Source organism: Monodelphis domestica, chromosome 6 (assembly GCF_027887165.1).
Source record: "Monodelphis domestica isolate mMonDom1 chromosome 6, mMonDom1.pri, whole genome shotgun sequence".
Classification (NCBI taxonomy): Eukaryota; Metazoa; Chordata; class Mammalia; order Didelphimorphia; family Didelphidae; genus Monodelphis; species Monodelphis domestica.
The window spans coordinates 246,052,642-246,072,251 of record NC_077232.1 but is presented as its reverse complement, the minus strand read 5'-3'; the positions used below and the strand labels follow the sequence as shown (position 1 = coordinate 246,072,251).

The window sequence follows — 19,610 nt, the reverse complement described above, 5'->3', positions numbered from 1 at the left end:
GACCTGTCTGAACACCACAAATTGTTTCCATTACCTTTGTTCTTGCCAAAGCTGATTTTATCCCCAGGCCATGAATTTGTAGTCATATATTTTAAAGAGAGAATAAGCTAAAACATGTATCAACTTAAGTTTCTTATTTTAGGGTCAGTATCAACTTCACACAATAGTTTATCAATTAGCCAATCCATTGCCAAGCCTTTATTAAGTAATTAGTCATTTTAAAACTATTTATGAATTATCTCTTATGTGTTAGGTGCTGTACAAGTCCTAGAGATACAAAGGAAAAAGGGGGAAAATTAGTTTCTGTCTTCAGGGAACTTATATTGTAATGGGAGAGACATCATATCTGTAAATTGGAGCATAGAAGATTAGTACAAAGTAGATGGAAGATAGCCTTAGAAAACTGAGGAAGTTACCAGGAAACCATTAATCAGTTTATATATATATATATATATAACAACTGTCTCCTTTGTGCCAGGCAATGTGCTAAGTGCTAGGGTTAGAAAAAGAGGCAAAAGACAACTTCTGCCCTCAAGGAGTTTACAGTCTAATGGGGGAGAAAGCATGCAAGCAAGTATATACAAAGCAATCTATATACAGGATAAACAGGAAACACTTAACAGAGAGAAGGCACTAGAATTAAGAGAAGTCGAGGAAGGTTTCCAATAAAATGGGATTTTAGTTACAACTTAAAAGGAAGCCAAAGAACTCAGTAGGTAAGAGGAGGGAGAGCATTCTTGAGCTGAGTCTTAAAGGAAAACAAAAACCAATGATGTATGGAGGCAAGGTTTCCATTCCATATGGATTATGGGCTATACATATCATGATGTGCTCCTTTCTCCTTGCTATAAGTTTGAGGAGTCATGGGTAGCTCTCACATAAATAATAAATTGAAGGCAAAGGCTCAGATCCTAGGATTAGTGCTGTCTTTTCTTTGTCAAGCTCCTTGCTATCTTTTCTGCTGCACCATGAATAGAAGGACCAGTAATGTCTTTTAAGAAAGCTACAATAATAATAATCACTATCATTATTATTTTAAAGTTGGCAAAGCATTCTACAAAAATTATATAGATATAGCTTCAATGGAAACAATCTGGATCCCTAGAAATTTATACATTTCCTATTTCAAATGACACATGATCTCATTGATTTGGGTACCCTGTAGATCGAAATCCCACCAGCCAGAAGTTCTCCTGATCATCTTTTATCAATATGGCCTACCCTTGACTCTAACTTCTACCACTGCCAATCATCCCCCCCCCCCAATATCTATCATCTTTTTTCCTTCCCTTCCACCTGCTTCTGGTCAGAGATTCTCCTTTGAGGATCATAATATACAACTTTTTACATAATCCAAATCCTGGTGGCTATAATCTGTAGACTTCTAGCACATTCTCTTTTCTTCTGCAGTGAGTTCAGTGTCTGTCTCACAATAACTTCTTCCCATATCTTTACTTTGAATAAAGATAAAATCAGCCTTGCTCCTTCTCTTTTATAAAGTTGGATTTTGGAACTCTAAAAGTTCACCAGTGTTTGGAAAATCCCTCCTTCTTCCCAGGAAGCTCAGATTCAGGAAGTCTTCCTTCAGGTCTTTAGTTAAGAGCACATGACAAAGCAGGCATTCATAGGAATGTATATTGGGGTACTGCTATGAATATACATAAGCTTCTTGACTCCTGACCTCCACATCTAGTTCCAATCATAGCTCTGATCCTTTCTATTTTTCTCCAAAAAAGAATCAAAAAGACTAATTTTACAACTAACCCGACTACCACCACCTTTTGTAGGCTAGAACAAAGAGGATGACTCTAACCCATTGGGCAAACCAATACAACTCCTTAGAAATGGTGAATAAAAGGCTCACTATCCTGTAAACTCATCAAGTTAATCAGGTAGCTCCCCTAAAATGAAAACAGTAACTTTCCATATCTGAAATTAGCCCAACAGATATTTTAATAGTCAGCATATATATCTATGTCATTGTACCACATTATTGATTCTCATAAGCAAATCAAATAAGGAAAAAAAGAGGGAGGAAAAAGAAGGCACTAGGATACTCTTTCCTCTCAGTATTAACTGTGCCCATAATTATCTGCCATTTTGGATGTGGAAATAAAGGGAAAGGAAAGAAAAAAAAGGAAGATAAGAAAGGCAGATGGGCATTCTGAAACATTTTATAACTACTCAGAGGTGGGAATAGCATTAAATAGCCAAAATGTAAAATCTATAGCTATGATAATCAAACTAGGAATAACATGAAATAGGAGAGGACTTGAAAACTTGTGCTTGAATTGCTATACTCTCAGTGTTAGAACTTTTGATGTAGCAGTCATAGAGAATTAGTATTGTACATTAGATGTCCAGATTACACTAAAAACAAGACAGAGTAGAGCCCCCACATCCATAGTGGATACATCCCAAGACCTACCATGGATAACTGAAACTATGACCACCTGCTGACCCCATATATAGAACACGATTTTCTTGTATATACATAATGTGTAATAATTGATTAATTAAACATGAAGTAAGAGATTACCAATGTTAAATATTATGATAATTAAGAACATTGTACATTATTATGCAGTACTATATAGTAGTCCCTCCTTATGCATGGTGCATACATTTCAAACTCCTGCCCCCCCCCAATTGAGTGCATGAAACTAAGGAAATCTAACACCTATATTAATTGTAATGTATAATTCTGTGCTATTTCTTCCTGCTCCTGTCCCTCAGACTGAGCTCCACAGCCTCCCACCCATCACACACACACACACACACACACACACAAACATAATCTTCCAAGTAAAAGTAGAACTGATGCACAGACCACCTCTGCTGCTACTCCCCTTTTTGGATCTTTGGCACAGAGAGAGGAGACCTTTGCCCCATTCTGCCTATCCAGCTACCTGCTTTCCACCTCACCTGTGTTCAGTCTGGCCCCTACTTATCCTTGAACTATATGCAAGTCCCCTTTCTCATACAGTCTACCTACTACCTCTCTCTTTCTCTTGGAATATCCATGGCTAACTGAAATCGCGGGAAGTAAAACCTAGGGAAACAAAATGGGGAAGAGGCGCTACTGTGTATAGATATATCTGGTATTTTTACTCCTGTCCCTTTTAGTTCCAGATTAAATTTTTAAGTCATCTTGTTGAAGCCCCATCAACCTACTTGTCAAATAATTGTAGAATGTAAAATTGGAATGAGACTTAGAAATCATCTAAAAATCTTCATTTTATGATTGACAAAACTGAGATTCATAGAGAGAATGTGATTTATCTAAAGTCCTAGTTAATAAATAGCTGAACCTGCATTCAAACCCAAGTCTTTCTGATTTTATATCTAGTGTTTTGTTTTGTTTTTACATTCAGCCAACTTCTTAAGAGGATAATTTTGACTTGACATTCCATTTTTACTAAATTCTAATATTTTACCTATTTTAGAACAGATACTATGTCTACATACAAAAGCTTATACTTTCTAGGTTGCATTCATATAGGTCTGTGCCTCATTTAAAAATATTTAGGCATAATATACACAATGAAGCCTTCACTTATTTGTCACTATTATCTTGAATTTTTAAATATATTTTACAGTATTTATAAAATAAAATATGTTTTACAGTATTCTATTGTAAATGTTTTCCTCAATAGAACATAAGCTCCACAAGGGCAGAGACTACTCAGTTTTCATCTTTGGATCCCTCATGCCTAACACAGTGTCTGTCACATAGCAAGAACCTAATAAACGCTTGTTGATTGAGTTTCTACTCTGTGTATAATACTATTCTGGGTTCTGAATGGAATATTAAAGAGGTCTAGCATACAGCCCCTTTCTTCTAAAATTTATAGTTCATTTGGGAATATCAACAAAGCAAGTATGTGATTAAATACTCAAATTAGGAATACAGACAGTAGTAACTGCTTAGAGAATGATTAGAGGATCTTATTTTATTCCTCTATAAACACCAACACAAACTCTATGTTCTTAGGATGTGCTATAAAATTTTCTAACTCTAACTCTTTACTCATGTTTCCCTGTCCTCAAATAGCCCAGTCCTCTTTCCTATTTGAATCTTGTGCATTTTTAGCTTGTTCTGGTTTTATGAAAGTCTATCTCCTATTGTCTTTTTGTTTTCTGGGGTGCAGAAGTTTAGCCTTTGGCAGCATTTTGCCTTAGCACAGTGCCCAGTATACAGTGAATCTTATTGATTATTTGATAGCAGTAGAAAGATGATTATAGCAGATATCTCAACTCTAAAATTCACAATAGAATGGAGCCATTTAATAGAAAGGCAAATAGTGAAACAGTGCTCAGTGTCTACTGAAATCATCATTGTGTAATGGCATTGTGTAATAACTAACATTCTCGACAATGATTGAGTCATTAAGGAAAGATTAGGTTATGCTTCAGAATCTATATATGGAGGCAGCTGGGTGACTCAGTGGATTAAGCTAGAGCCACCTAATTAATCTCCTTTTCTTCTTTGTTTCAGTGTCACCACTCCAGGAACCGAACAGGAAGAAGCAAGAAAAGTTGTCCAAGTGTCTGGTTCTCTAAGCAAAACACCGGAAGAAATTACTGCAACTTCTGAAGAAGAAAGGCTCTGCCTCCAGACCCCAACAGCTAGTGATCAAGGAGAATCTCCCATTGTCCAAGAGCCTGAAGAGTTCCCATTAAATCAGGAAGCCAGTTCTCCAAGGAGAAGTAGTCTTGTGATTGTAGAGTCAGCTGATGACCAGCCACAAAAATTTGAAAAATTTGAAGAGGAATCTTTTGAAAAGGTAACAGGATTCCTCTTTCATCTATCTTAAGAAAAACCATAATAAAATTCAACAATGGAAGAGAACTATTTCCTTCATCTGGAGATTTCCCTTTTCTATCTAAGAGTGTTATTTTATAAAACAAAGATTTTCTAATTAAATTTAAACTAAGGAACAAAGGAAATGGTTGATAGCTTTAATTTTTTTTAATTTAATTTTAATTTTTTTAATTTTTTTTTAGAACCAATTCATTTAGAATATTTTGGTGTCAGGAGGGACCCAACTAATGATTTGATAGAAACAGAGTTGAAATAATAGAAGCTTTTTTTAATGGCCCAAACAAGTGGTCTTTTGTCTTTCACTGAAAGATCTTCACTGATCATGATAATTCTACAGATTTACTCATTGCATCTAGTACCCTGTCCTCAGTCCCTAGTGACTGACTGAGGTCTTCCCTCTATCTAATTGTGCAACCAGGCAATTCAAGCTCTACGGTCAGTAATCTCTTCATCTACAAAATGTATAGTGTTGGGTGATGATCTAAAAGGCTTTTTCCAGATCTTACACACAGAGATAATGCCCTAAATTTTGTTTCTATATATTTTTAAAAGTCTTTAATTTCACATTTGGACCAGTATGTCTTGTAATAACCAGGGCCAGCATTTATTTGCCTTCTTAAAAGAGATTATCAACTTCATTTTTCACAATTTGTGTTAAAGCATCTTCATTATTTTACTAATAATTAGGTATTAATTTGAACACTATGTATTATTGAAGATAGTTTCCTGAGGAAAATTCTACACAAAGAGAATATTCCCGAGGAATTCAGTTCATTTCTAAAGCCTGAGTCTCTGGGTTTGGGAAACTACAGCCATTCATAGAATTTATCTTTCATATTGAAACCCATAAGAATGAATGAAAAGCATCTGAATTTTACAAGTTACTCTTATCTCTAAATGTCAACTTGAAGTATGTTCCCAATATGACTAGGTATTTCTAATCCCAGTTCCATGAATCTAAAGGAGTTTGCTAGGCAAACTCCTTTTTTCCCGTCTTAAAAAATCTTTTCCTTCAATCTTAGAATCAATACTAGGTATGGACTCCAAGGCAAAAGGGGGGTAAGGTCTAGACAAATGGGGTTGTGACTTGCCTAGGGTTACACAGTCAGATTTGAACCCAGGAACTCCAGGCTTGGCTCTTTATCCATTGAGATACCTACCTGCCCCCAAACATACATTCTTTTTTTTTTTTTAAACCCTTACCTTCCTTCAGTCTTGGAGTGAATACTGTGTATTGGATCCAAGGCAGAAGAGTGGCAAGGACTAGGCAATGGGGGTCAAGTGACTTGCCCAGGGTCACACAGCTGGGAAGTATCTGAGGCCAGATTTGAACCTAGGTCCTCCCATTTCTAGGCTTGGCTCTCAAGCCACTGAGCCACCCAGCTGCCCCTTAAACATATATTCTTAAAGAAAAAAAAAAGCAAATTCAATAGGAGTAGCTTAGAAAACCTTAGAGCCAATAATAGTCCTGAGTCCCCTACACATGAAACTACACTGCCATGTATTCAGAAAAATGAAAAAATACCACTAAAAAGCTCAGATCTCTAACAACTCTGACAAACTGGTTCTGGCATGCTACCCATAGCTGACATTTTTATTCATTAAATTAGTAATTTTCAGCCTACATATAACTGACCCAATAGAAATCTTAATTCTATCATTTTGCTTATAGGCTTTCATCCAATCACATATATATGAAATAGTAGCCCAGAACTAAAACAAGCTGTCATTTACTCTTGCCAGATTATAACAAATGATTCCATAACAACCTTCAAATAACAGTTTGATTCCAGATGGCATTTTTCGGTCACCATAACCAAAACGCACACTCTTCTGGGGAGCAACATTCATCTATAGGGTTGCACCTTCTTCTAAATATTTTAGTCCCAATGAGAAGTTGATGGTTCCTGGCAGACTCCCCCCCCCCACCCCCAAGAAAAAGAACGTAATCACACCACTGTATAGACCTTTTCCAAAGCTAATGTGAACTAAGGCAGAAACCAGGAGTTAAATAGTATTTAGCATATTAAACAAAGACCTGCTTCCCTGCTTCCACTAGGAGCTCACCAAGGAATTAGGTGAGCTGGATGTCAGCTCAGATGAGGATGCTATGGTAACCACCAGGGTTGTTCGTCGCCGAGTGATAATTCAGGTACAAGCTATGAAATTATTGCACGAGCCAGGACAGCTATGTCCAGGTGACCCTCTGAGCCAGAGCCATCACCCTGTGGCAGTGAGAGTTTATTTAGCACGCTCCCTGAATAATGCATGGCCATTTGAAAATGGATCCCATCTCCCTAACAAGTTTTGTTTGGAAAGAAATATAGTGGTTCCTGCAATTCTAACCTGTTTCCCTAAAGTCATATGACAGAGGACCAGTGAGAGCTGGTATCTTCAAAGTCACCCATCTTATGGGCTGTGTGTGTTTTTGTTCATTTTCTCTAACTTAGAGTTTTCTTTCGCATGCTCTTGGTTTAAAAAAATATATATTATAACTAAACTACTTACAGGTTTTTGCACCTAGGCAATGCTTCTCAACTCCTTTGTTATTTTATTTTATTTTTAAGCACTTAGGAGTAATTTATCTGAAAGGCACATGATATGACAGTGCTTCTCTTGGCTATTTAGGGAGATGATATGCCTGAAATACCATCAGAAACTGTAACAGAAGAAGAATACACTGATGAACATGGACACACTGTAGTGAAGAAGGTATGATTGTTCTTACCTTATAATTGGGCTCTCAATACATTTTCTCCTCTAAAAAAAAAAACTATCCATACTCTGATATTTTTAAGGCAAAATTGAGATGCAAACATGACAATGATAATTACAGGTTACCAGAAAGGTCATTAGGCGGTACATATCCCCAGAAGGCATAGAAAAAGAAGATGTTACTATGTGTGGAACACTACAGGAGCCGGTGAACATTGAGGAAGGAGATGGTTATTCCAAGGTTATAAAGCGTGTGGTGCTGAAGAGTGACAGTGAACAGTCAGAGGTGAGCATATCGCAGGGCATCCAGAGATAACTCAGTATATAGAGGAAGAGATAAGAGAAATCAGAAAAGATGGAGGGTCCTGGGGAAGAGGACTCATTGAGATTGGTGTCTGTCTTTCCTGTAGCTTTTTGGTTTGAGTACACTATGAGATCTTCCATGCTATTGTAATTCTTTAAGGAACATAAGGAGATGTGGTCTCATTTTTACATCATCCAATCTTGATAATTTGGTTTCCATCCTCCATTCATGTCATAGCCTGACAGAGCAGAAATGGAAGAGCCAATTAAAATGGAATCACCAGTAATCTAGAGTCCATTGAGTAAAAAGACTTTGGGAATTATGCATATATAAGTCAGTGATTCTTGTGGTTAACATACCTGCTTTTTATAGGCTATTTAAAAAATTCAATTTAAAAAATTTTTAAACCTTTGCCTTCTGTCTTAGAATCAATATTGTGTATTGGTTCCAAGACAGAGGAGTGGTAAGGGTTAGGCAATTGGGATTAAGTGACCTGCCCAGGGTCTCACAGCTAGGAAGTGTCTGAGGCCAGATTTGAACCAAGAACCTCCTGTCTCTAGACTTGGCCCTCAATATATTAAACCACTTTTATAGACTATTTTTAATAAATAAATGTTATTTATAACTACCCTCAACTATTCCCAGATGATTTCAAAGTTTCTTGAGCATTGACTATGGATATATATATATATATATATATATATATATATATATATATATATATATATATATAAAATTTCAGTGTGACATAAAGAATAGAGTTGACTTTAAAGCCTCAAATCTACGTCCTACTTCTACTGGCCGAGTGACCCTGGCCAAGTAAGTCTAAGTACTAGCCTTTAAGTTGTAGAGAAGGCACCCACTTCCAACAGCAGAGGAAATTTCCTCATCCTGGAATTCCCTATCTCATTAGGGAGTAGTTCACCTATAAGTGACTATGCCTTTATGCTAGCATACAAAACCTTGGAACCAACCAATTTATTTCACTAAAGTAACTGGTGGTTTTTAGTATTTTATAAATAAATACTTCCTCTTTTGTTTATATATAAAACTTCCTCTAAGTCAAGTAACCTTTAAGCAATTTATAGAAACTCAGAGGAACTGTCTAAATTGGTTATCTTCTTCCCCTTTGTCTATAATTTTACCTAATGAGTCATAAGTATGTATTTTTATTGAAAGTATTTTTACAAAAAGAAGGTGTTGCAAGTCAGTTTGTTTTGAACTTTTCTCAAATTTACTAGTTAGTGATAGAAGTTGAAATGCTCTCATGATTGCCCCTGTGAATTTTCCCCACTTTTTCAGGAAACTGAATTAATGTTTATAAGATTAATAAATGATGTGATATGACAGACTGAAGTTGTATCTTGTGTGTCCCTCGTTCACTAGGTAACTTTCTCTGAGCCCAGTGCTTCCCATTTTCAGTCTGAACCTGTGGAAGGCCGTAAGGTCAGCAAGGTTGTTAAGACAACTGTGGTACATGGAGAAAGAATGGAGAAACATCTGGGGGATGCTAGTTTAGCTACTGATCTTCCATCAGCCAAAGATGACTTTGAGGAGGTATAGCGGCATCACCATTGTCTTTTTTATGTGTGTGTGTGTGTTTTTATTTTAATGAATGTATGTTTGTGTGTAATTCTTTGTTAAGTCATCTAATTTAATATTGTTTCAAATTATGTCATCAACCCTTTGCCCAATATTTTTGATTTTTGTATGAGTACTTCTGATTGGAAGGACTTCCATAAAGAATGTTGCAAGCCAATTTTTCTTAGCTATTTCAAATATTTACCAAAAGAGCTAAATACAATAGTGGATATACTCTCTACATAAAACAAAAGAAACAATAAGATTTATCAGATTTTGGGTTCCCTGAATAAGAAGTTTGGGAATTTACCTCGTCTATACATAACAAGAGAAAACATAAAACTTTTTCAATTTCTAGTTTTCCTAAATTATAAATTTGAGAAGTTGCCTTCTATAAAATCATTTTCTATATTAAAATCTCTTGAAATAATTTTTTAAAAAATATCTAGGAGATAATTGTTTTAGCTACTGAATTTCTGTCAGCCAAAGATGAATTTTGTATAAAATCCAGAAAATTTTGGTTTTTTATGTTTAAATGTTTCTCTTAGTTTCATATTCAAAAATTAATGGCCAAACTCTACTTCATTTATATTAGATTTAGTGCTCTGAAATGGAATCTTAATGTCATATCATTATTCTTTGGCCTTTTCTTCCATGGAGTTCACAATAATAAATATGTGGGTACTTATGGCTCACCTAGGAAAAATCTGGATGTGAAATCAATCAATTAATTAAAATATATGCATGTCTGTATGTGCCCCCTCATTCTACTAAACAGATGTGTAAAGAGAGAGGACACGATTAATCTGTCCATTTCATTTGTTTAGGAGAATTATTTTTGTCATTTAGTCACTGACATTTTGGAATCATTGTAGACTTTCAATGATCAAAGTGGGCATCATCCAGGTTATAGAATTTGGCTTTTCTTTCTCTTTTGGTTAATCCATTCTTCATTTCCATCACCATTATTAGAAGGAAGTTAGTTGAAGGAAGAAATAAAATCACAGCCATTATGTAATTGCTAGTGAGCACTGCAGCTTATAAAGTTTGATAGGAAATTGTGGAGTAATTGTCAAATCCCAGGCACCTGGTATGCTTCCTTACCTTCCTAATTCAAAATAATCAGAATTCACTGTTCTCATTTTTTTTAACTGTGAAGAAAACATCCCATTTAATAAAAATTTAGCTTTTTAAATATAACCAAAAATTTTGATTGCTGCCAAGTTCCCTTTTCTTTTAATATTCTTGTTCACATTAAATCTCAATTAAGAAAAGTGTGATGCAATGTTCTTTAGGAGTGTGTGGCTTAATAATAGGATTTTGTTTTGCATTGCATTTTTACTTCAGGCTTTGAGTTATACAGGTAGCCATGGAAAAGTCCACCTACCAAGTTTAGTAGAAAATGAGATCACGAAAGAGGATGGATCAGTTATTAAAAGGTTTGGTTTGGCATGGTATGATGCTTTGATTTTGATCAGGGAAATATTAACTAACTAACCATGAATTTTCATAATGGCGAGTGGTCAATTATAGCAATATTAACTTATAATGTATTGGGATTCTCATTTTTATTGATGAGAGAATGGAAGTTCCAAGGTTGAAATGCCTTATACTTAAGGTCACACAGATAGGAAGAACTGGAGCCAGGGCATCTGATTCCCAAAGTCTATCAATTGCCTTTGACATCCTACCGCTTCAAGGGCTTATTTATCAATAGATCACAAGGCTTTGACAAATCAATGTGCCAAGCCCTGTGCTAGCAATTTGAGAAACAAAGACAAAAGCATAATTATTCCTGCCTTCAAGTTGCTTATATTCTAAGAGGGGAAACAACATGCCTATATATAAATATATAGAAATTCAGATGTTGACCCAGCATACCCCTCCAATGAGCAGTCTATATATACTCACTCCATTGGGGGAAATCAGGCTTTTCTCACTCTCTGGCTTGTCACTTATATCCAGAAGTTTCAGTAAACATATTTTAAATGAAGTTTAGGTTCGGTTCATGTCTGGAGCCTCTAAAAGAGAATAAAAGGATTGGGAGAGATGGGAATTGTTTGTTTGTTCTTTCTCCAGAAAAGTTTATCAATGTATAGAGTACATATCAGGGACAAGATAGCTCATTTTCTCCAAAGCAAAATAAATGTTTAACCCACAAAAGACTATTTTGTGCATGAATAATACATCTTTAGATATACAAAATAATTACCTATCATGCTTGAGAAATAAAAACACCTTTGTGGGATCCGATCTTTCTTCCTACAGCATATAGAGGGCTCTGTTGCTACAATAAGAAATTATGTTGATCACGATTCTTCCTAAATGTTAACTGTATAAAGTTTGTAACCCTTTTCACTAACAATGTTTTAAGACTTCCTTGAGTGAGTGGTGAATAGCATGGATGTGATTTCTACACTTTGACACTTGATTGCACTCAGAAATACTGAACAGAAAGGACAGATTAAATTGTAAGAAACAGCCTGTAAAATCAGAACGCAGACTTGTGCCCAGGGCTGTGAACGGTGGTTTGGGAGTCTTTGACAGTTTTCTGTTTCAGTCAGTGATTCACCGATAAGCCTTTGACAAATCACTGAATCTTGCTTTGGGGCAAGTTGGCTTCTTGTCTGATGCTGGGAAGTTCATGTGAGTATTAATGAGATCAATAAAGCACTTCCTGAGCCTCAGTAGAAAGCCTCTATTCATGCTCCAATTGCTCCTTGTAGTTATTTAAAACTCATTAAGTATGCCAGATATGCCGGCAAAAATAAGACGTTCCCTTTCCAGTTTGCTTTCCAGCCAAATATGAAAAATCAGTAGCAGTACCTGGTATCAGAGAGGGGTTATATTTTTGCGCAGCCAGGACCCAGTTTTTTTTTTAATTTAAAAACATGTTTATTGAATAAAGAATAATAACTTCAGCTCCTCCACTCTTCATAAATAAGCCATGGAGTCTAGGGCAAGGAAACCAAAGGAATGAGGCTTCACTCTTCTTGGCTTTAAGCATACCAGCTCTGGAAGGTCCCCAGGCCTTTCACTTTCAGCTATAGAAACTTGGCCTCATACATCCAAATTCTCTTCCTTAGATGAAGTGGTTACATTATTGGAATTCAGACTATGTATTTCCATTGGGCTGGAACCAATGACTATATTTTACAGAATTTTAACTACAAACAATATTAATTCAAATTCACTCTTGAACATTTTTTCTTTCCCACAAAAGAATAAAGTGATTTAGATTTCTGGAACCTTAAAAATTATCTTTCATAATATCATTTAAAAGAAACTCAGGTAGACTTGCTTTCTCCCTCTTTTCAACTATGCTTTAGAACCATAGACTCTTCATCTGAAAGAGACTTTAGAAATAATGCCTTGCAATCCTTTCATTTTATAGATGAGGAAGGAAGCCAAGACCAAGCCAAGGTTAAGTACTTGCCCAAAATTTTGCAGTCAGTTGGTGACATAGCCCATTGGTGCTCCATAAAATGTTACTTTACACATTAGTATATTTTTGGCCTGAATCTGTTATTTATGTACCACTGGCTTATATCATTTCTTCATAATCTGAGATCTGGAATCCCAAGGCTTCCTCTAGGTGAAGATGAAATCAATATGTCACTGTAGAAATGGAAACAAGTTTCTATTTTATCCCTTACCATACTGTCTCTTCAATGAAATTAAACCTCTTTATATAAAATTACCTATATCTAAACAAGTAATGATGTAAAACAGGGGAATCCCAAACTATGTTGAAAAGGAATTCAGAGATTGATTTGTCTTCAAACAGAAATAACTATGAAAGAATAACCAAATAAAGAACCTTCTGTCTTGCTTAATGAACTTCACCCTGTGGATGAAAATTATTTGGGCAATGAAAAATGGATCAGCAAAGCAAAGGAGCTCAGAACTTTTGGAACACAAATCATTGCAAGATGGGAGACTGTTCCAATGGAACCTTGGAGGAAGCAGTTAGGAAGCTCCAGCTGCCTGAGACTTTATATCCTTCTTGGCTGTTTCTACCTGAAAGTGGAAGACAGACCCTTTGGTCCCCTCTCTGGCCATTGCCTTCTACCTGTACTTTGGGCTGAAGAGAGATTTGGTTTTGCTGAAAAGACACTTGTCAGCAGTGCTATTAATATCTACCCTTAGGGGAAGATAATTTTATTTTCTGAATTGACTTCATTTCAAAATCTTCAATCAACAAGATAACTTAGAAATTAGGGAGACCCTGATTTCCCTTTTCCCAAAGAATAAAAGATCCTTTAGTTAAAGGATTAGTTGTGGAATTTGGTTATTAGTGGAAAGATCTTCAATTTACCACCTGTGAGAAGATCTTTATCCAGATAGTTAAGAAAAGAAACAGGAAGTAGTTTAAGGGAGGGGCTCAAGATTCAGTCTCTTCCTTGGCTTACTTCCTGGTACAACTTCTCTAAAATTCCCCACCATTATAATTCACCAAGTTTCTTTATCTACTACAACCCCTAGGGCAACCTATATTCTTTGTAGGCAGCCCATTTTCACTTTTAGATTTGGCTAACCCATTGGTTCATAACATTTTAGTTTCTTTGGTCAGGTACACTTTTGGTAATTTGCTGAAACCTATGGACCTCTTCTCAATAAAGTTTTGAAATGCACAAAATAAAATACATAGGATTACAAAGTAAACAGATTATGTTGAAATCCAATTGTCAAAATATTTCAAAAACACAAGTTTGTAGGCTTCATATTAGGAACCTTTGCTTTAAATAGATAACAAAAACAAGAGGGGAAAGTTTCCCTTACCTTGGTTTTCCCTGAAAATGAAGTGGACCTAGACTTGCCTTGTTCCTTCATCTTTAATTCATTCTTTTGCTTCTTATTCATAAGGTTTTGTCTACTTCTTTATTGTTCAGGTTGGTTGCTAATCCAAACTCTTGGGTCCTTAATCTCAGGAAGATGCAGGTTGACCACACTGTTAGTAGGGTTCAAGTCCAAAACCTCCTTCCCTAGTTTTTTTTCTCTAAATCTAGTAAAAAAAAGTACTCCAGAAGGGAGCTTTTCTATATGTTCACCCCAAATATTCCTTTACTAGGCTGGTTCATTCTTTTTGATCTTGCACAGTCTTAATAATAGCCTCCTTGACTTTCTCAGAAGTCAATATCATTTAGACTCATCCAAGTGCCTCTCCCATTTACAACCCATTTCTCTGTGTTGGCCAGTTCACCTAATACCAATCAACTACGTACTTCTCAATACTGACTTAACTCTTCTGAAAAGTACATTACCTAATATTCTAGGCTAACAACTGGACTTAGTTTTGCAATTAACTGGGGGGGGGGGATTCCATATGGCCAAATCCATAATCCCTGAAACCTGTCTGTGATAAAACAACTCCTTCTCCATAGCAAGAAGCAAATGTCCTTAATTTATTATTTCAAAGTTTGTATCACCAATTAGAAATCTCACTGTTTCTCTTTCTTGCCTGGAAGATTCCTCTAGCACTTAGTTCATTTGCAGAAATTATGTGCCTGATAATTCCTGAACTTAAGGAATAATCATGATTTTCCCATCTTAGATAATGAGTTCTACCAATTCCAAAGATTATCTTACAAGATCCTTATGTGAATGTCCCTCTCTGTTATCTAACTCTGCTGGTGAGTGACCTCTTAGAACCCTTTCATTAAAATCTTAACATTCCTGCCTCATTGATCTTATTCTTCACAAATGGAACTATTTTTCATACCCTGTTCTCTTTCCATTTCTGTGCCTTCTGTTGGAGTAAATTGCCTCTCCATTGACGGTGGATTACATAAATAATAAGTAATATGTGCCTTATTCAAATGTTAAGAATAGTAAACAAAGCATTCCAATAATTTTGGTTTTTTTGAACTCAAAATAAATGCTTTCTAGTTGTTAAATAATGAGCGAAATATTAGAAAATAGGCAAACATAGTTGTCAGAACCAAAACTAGAGTGGGGTTGATGGTGCTTTTATTAGGCCCTGGAATTTAGACAACATTGGTATTATTTAAACAACAGTGCATAGGAAGAGTAGTAAGATGACTTGAGTTTTCCCCTGGCTTTGTTCAATCATAACTCTACTGTCTCCCACACCTGTCCAGGGCCATAGTCCCAGGGTTTCCCTATCCCTACCAAAGGTGATGGATGTTTCAGGATATGAAGGGTACATCTTATACTACTTGCTTCTAATGATTAGTTAAAGTTGTAATTATGACCAATAATTTTATATTTATTCAAGATATAGCCATGTCAAGTTCAGTATTTAAAGTTGTATATTTATACCCTGAAATTGCTGCAATATGTACATGCATAGATTAATCATCTAGGGGTAATTGACACTTCAGGAAACTGAGACCTGGAGTCTTTCTCTTTTGGAGTTTGACTCAATCCCTTCTGAATAGTTCTAGATGGGAAGACATGTCTTGGTACTAATACTGATGTACCTCATATTGTCATTATTTCTCTCTCTCTCTCTCTCTGTTTCTCTCTCAAATCTCTCATAATAATAGAAATGACACTTATAAAAGTATATATAATATATAAAACAATACTTAATATATACACACATATAAAAAATAATATTCCCTCTTTATATGTGTGTGTATAAGCAAAGGGCCACACCCCAAAATACTTCAAATATTTTTACATTTTTATTTATTTATTTACTTATACACATTATATATATGAAAATACTTTATATATTTTTGTGTTTATATTTATTTACTTATATATGTATGTTATATAATGGGGGGGGGTGGCCCCTTTGCATTTACTTAGAAGCATATCCTTTACTTTTTCAGATTAACAAAATATTCCTGACATTTTACAGGTGATTAAATGAACCCAATTCCTTTATTTGACAAGCTGAAAATATTGAAGTCCTGCATATTTTAGTGGTTATCTGAAGATCATACAGCTGACTAAGCTTGATTAGAGTCCAATTTTTCTGACTAACAATCCAGTCCAGAATGGTATTCATTAGTTGCCACTAAATTGAGCTCTCTTTGGATGCGACAGAAAAATAGAGAGACAGACAGACAGATAGACACAGAGAAATAGACAGCGTCACTGGGAGAGACTTATTCTTTCCTTCCTTTTTCTCTTCAGGACAACAATGAATAAAGCCAGGACACAGAAGAGGACTGTGGTAAAGGACCAGCATGGAAAACACATTCACTTGGAACAGCTGGAGGATGTACCAGAAGCACTCAATCCAGACGATCTCCAGCACGACCTCCAGCAACTTCTTAGACATTTCTGTAGGGAGGACTGGAAGCATGAGGCCAAATGAGGGGCTGCCCACATCTCATACCAGAAACCACATACCCACTTAGTATGCAGCTTTCACTTTCTTCAGTAGGTGTAGTGATCATAAAATTGCCTAATTAATGGGATACACTGGCATTTCTGCTTCTATCACGCACCGTGCTTTTGGTTTTCTTCTTTTCTTTTCTTTTCTTTTGTTTTTTTAACTGTAAGCTAATTTGTGACCAAAGATAGTATCCTTCATTCTGGATGGTTTATCCACTAAATTGTTGTCTTTGTGCTCTCCTGGGAACTGGCCACCTCCATTGTTCCTTTGCTTCTGCACTAGTTCCACGAGAATCCATTGATCTGGACAGCATCATCTGCAGACCTCTTCGAGTGACCATGTATATGTTCTGATGAAAAGAATACTGACACAAACTGTACATAGCTAAAGTGCTTGAACTCACAAAACTTTAAAAAAATGTCTATCATGACTACACTTATCATCCTGGAATAAAAGGGTTTATAGAAATTGCTGAACAATGATTAATAAAGATATTGCTAACACAATCGACTGAAAATACAGATCTGCTGCAAAAGCGCCCTTCCAACCTACCTTGTCCATAGGACTTCCAGCTTAGTGACCTCTCGCCGCGAAGGGCTAAGGGTCAGGGGGTGATCACCTGCGAGTACAGCCCTTGCTATGAAGTACCCACTGGCCATGCCCAGCTACACGTTAAGACTCTCTAACTGCCACTTAAAGAATTCTAGGGGACTAAAACCATTGGAGGAACTAAAGACAACAATCAGATCTCTAGCAGCTAAACTTCGTCTTATGGCACATTGGAACTTGAAGATCCTTCCAATTGGGACTCATGGGCAGGGTGTATTAAATAGCTATAACACAGTCTTTTTTTTTTTGTTCTCACTGCTTTAGCAAACCACATTGTCTTACTGGTGGTACGTTCTGCTGGCCCACCGCACTGTAGATAACTCAGTGGGAAACAAAGTTTACTCGCTAGACATAAACTCCTTCACCATGTTTGTTTGTTTTTAATTTTCTGGATTGCCTCTTCCCAGATACACGCATGTGGCATTTAAAATTTTAATCCAAGAACAAAAACCCTCTTGTAATCATGTCGAGAGCTTATCATCCTTTCCTCTTAGCACTGAGTGATCCGTTTTAAACTTCTGATTGGGACCGTTTTCCGTTTGCAGTTGAGGTACAGAAAGTTTGATTTCAGTTAGTATTTTTGGTTTATTTGTTTACATTTTTGGCTGACACTAAGACTTACAAGAGCATTTCTGCACTTTTTGTTTGGTTTCAAAGAAGGGAATAGAAAATCTGAGAAATTTCCATGTCCTATCCCTTATTCTTCTAGTGGTTGGAGCTGTGTAGTATTTTAACATATATATATATATACAAATATCTACATATAAACAATATAAATTTTGAATCAGTTATTTGATAAAATATATTCAAAGATGAAGGAAAAAATGAGTCAGTCCTCCAGGGACTGAAAAATTTCCAATCCTATCTGGTCTTTTCCTGTTGTGTGGGGAAAAAAAAATGACTCACTCCTCCCTCTGAAAGTAAAAAAAAAATAATAATGATAAAATAAATAACAAAGGTGGCATACAATGGCACTTGATCACTAAAGTAACAATGCCAAGAGGAAAAAAAAAGCCTTTCTTGGGAGGCAAGGCTGCTCAGAGGCCAACCCCCCAAGACTCCTGTACTAGCACTTTTTGGCAGTCAGATAGGAAATAAAGTGTTCTTTGGCACTCACAATGAGAGAGGTCCAGGGTAGAACATTGAGGACACACCATGGCTTTCTTCTTGTCAAGGACAGCATTGGTTGACTTTTAATGGAGCTCAAGAAAAGCATTTCTGTTGTGTTACTTGCGGTGCAGATGATGTCTGTGTAACAACATAATGGTTATTCACCTTTTTTGATTTTGGTTTTTTGCTGTGTTATCAAAGAACTTGAATACTGTGAGAAAAAAAAAAGTGAATTTTAAGTTGATGAATCAGCATCTTGTTCCCATGGTGATAACACCAATTGAATATATCTATGAGGGCATGTATTAGTTAAAGGAAAAAAATACAACACTAACAACACATAGCTGCAATGTGTACAATGGCTGATTTAATTAAATAAAATGTACAAGTGTTAAATGTAGTAAGAGTGTTCTGTTGTTCTTTAGCCCTGATTTTCCTCTGCAGAAGCCTGGCACATTGTCTTTTTAAAAATTAATTAACTTGTTTCATTAAAATATTCAATTAACTCCTTCCCCTCCATCCCCCATTTGAGAAAGCATCATTTGACAAACAGATATATGTATATATAAAACGATGTCTTAATTATTTCTATGAAATGCTGGGAAATCAATGAGGAGTGGGGGGAAAAAGTTGTTTCTTCTTCATATTATTGTCCAAAGGACTGTCAATATCCAGATGTTACATTATGAAGCTGGAAGAATCTTCATTTTGCAGACAGCTAGAAATTAGATGATCACATCAGTGAGGAAGAGGAGGAAGATGGTAAGGATTCTAATAGCTGGGATTACAGATGAAGCATTCTGGACTATCCTGAACTTACCACTATGGGAATGTGCTCCAATATGGGGTTTTTTGATCGCTGGGTAAGCATTGGTTCCTAAAAGACGTTTTTATTTTCCTTGGGTTATATCCATTTAATTTTCTCAATTTGCAACTTTAATAAGCACCGACCAAACACATTGCTCTGTACATATTAGATGCCAAATAAATGTTTGTGGTTGTCATCTTCAAAATCTAATTGAGAGAGCTGTAGACTGGTAAATGGAGTCCAAATTCATGTTTTTGATTTGAATGATAATCATTTTTTAGTTTTATCACAGTTAGGCAATTTGGTTATAAGATGTTTGAGAAGGAATCTAAGGGATCCCCACTCT

At 35.9% G+C, this 19,610-nt stretch overlaps 1 protein-coding gene across 50 annotated transcripts in view; it reads left to right on the top strand.

Moving 5' to 3' along the window:
• ANK2 (ankyrin 2) overlaps positions 1–18,856 on the top strand; it is a 765,649-nt gene extending 746,793 nt beyond the window's left edge. For 19 of the 50 annotated variants that reach the window (XM_056803048.1, XM_056803045.1, XM_056803039.1 and 16 more), the window contains 5 exons: positions 4,499–4,787; positions 7,454–7,537; positions 7,662–7,826; positions 9,231–9,401; positions 16,533–18,856. In XM_056803048.1, coding sequence (XP_056659026.1) covers positions 4,499–4,787; positions 7,454–7,537; positions 7,662–7,826; positions 9,231–9,401; positions 16,533–16,547 — 724 coding nt within the window. In that variant the 3' untranslated portion in view covers positions 16,548–18,856. Of the gene's footprint in view, positions 1–4,498; positions 4,788–6,884; positions 6,978–7,453; positions 7,538–7,661; positions 7,827–9,230; positions 9,402–10,772; positions 10,865–16,532 lie in introns of all 50 variants that reach the window. The other 31 variants (XM_056803022.1, XM_056803006.1, XM_056803007.1 and 28 more) reach the window with 7 other exon arrangements.
• Positions 18,857–19,610: the final 754 nt, after the last annotated feature.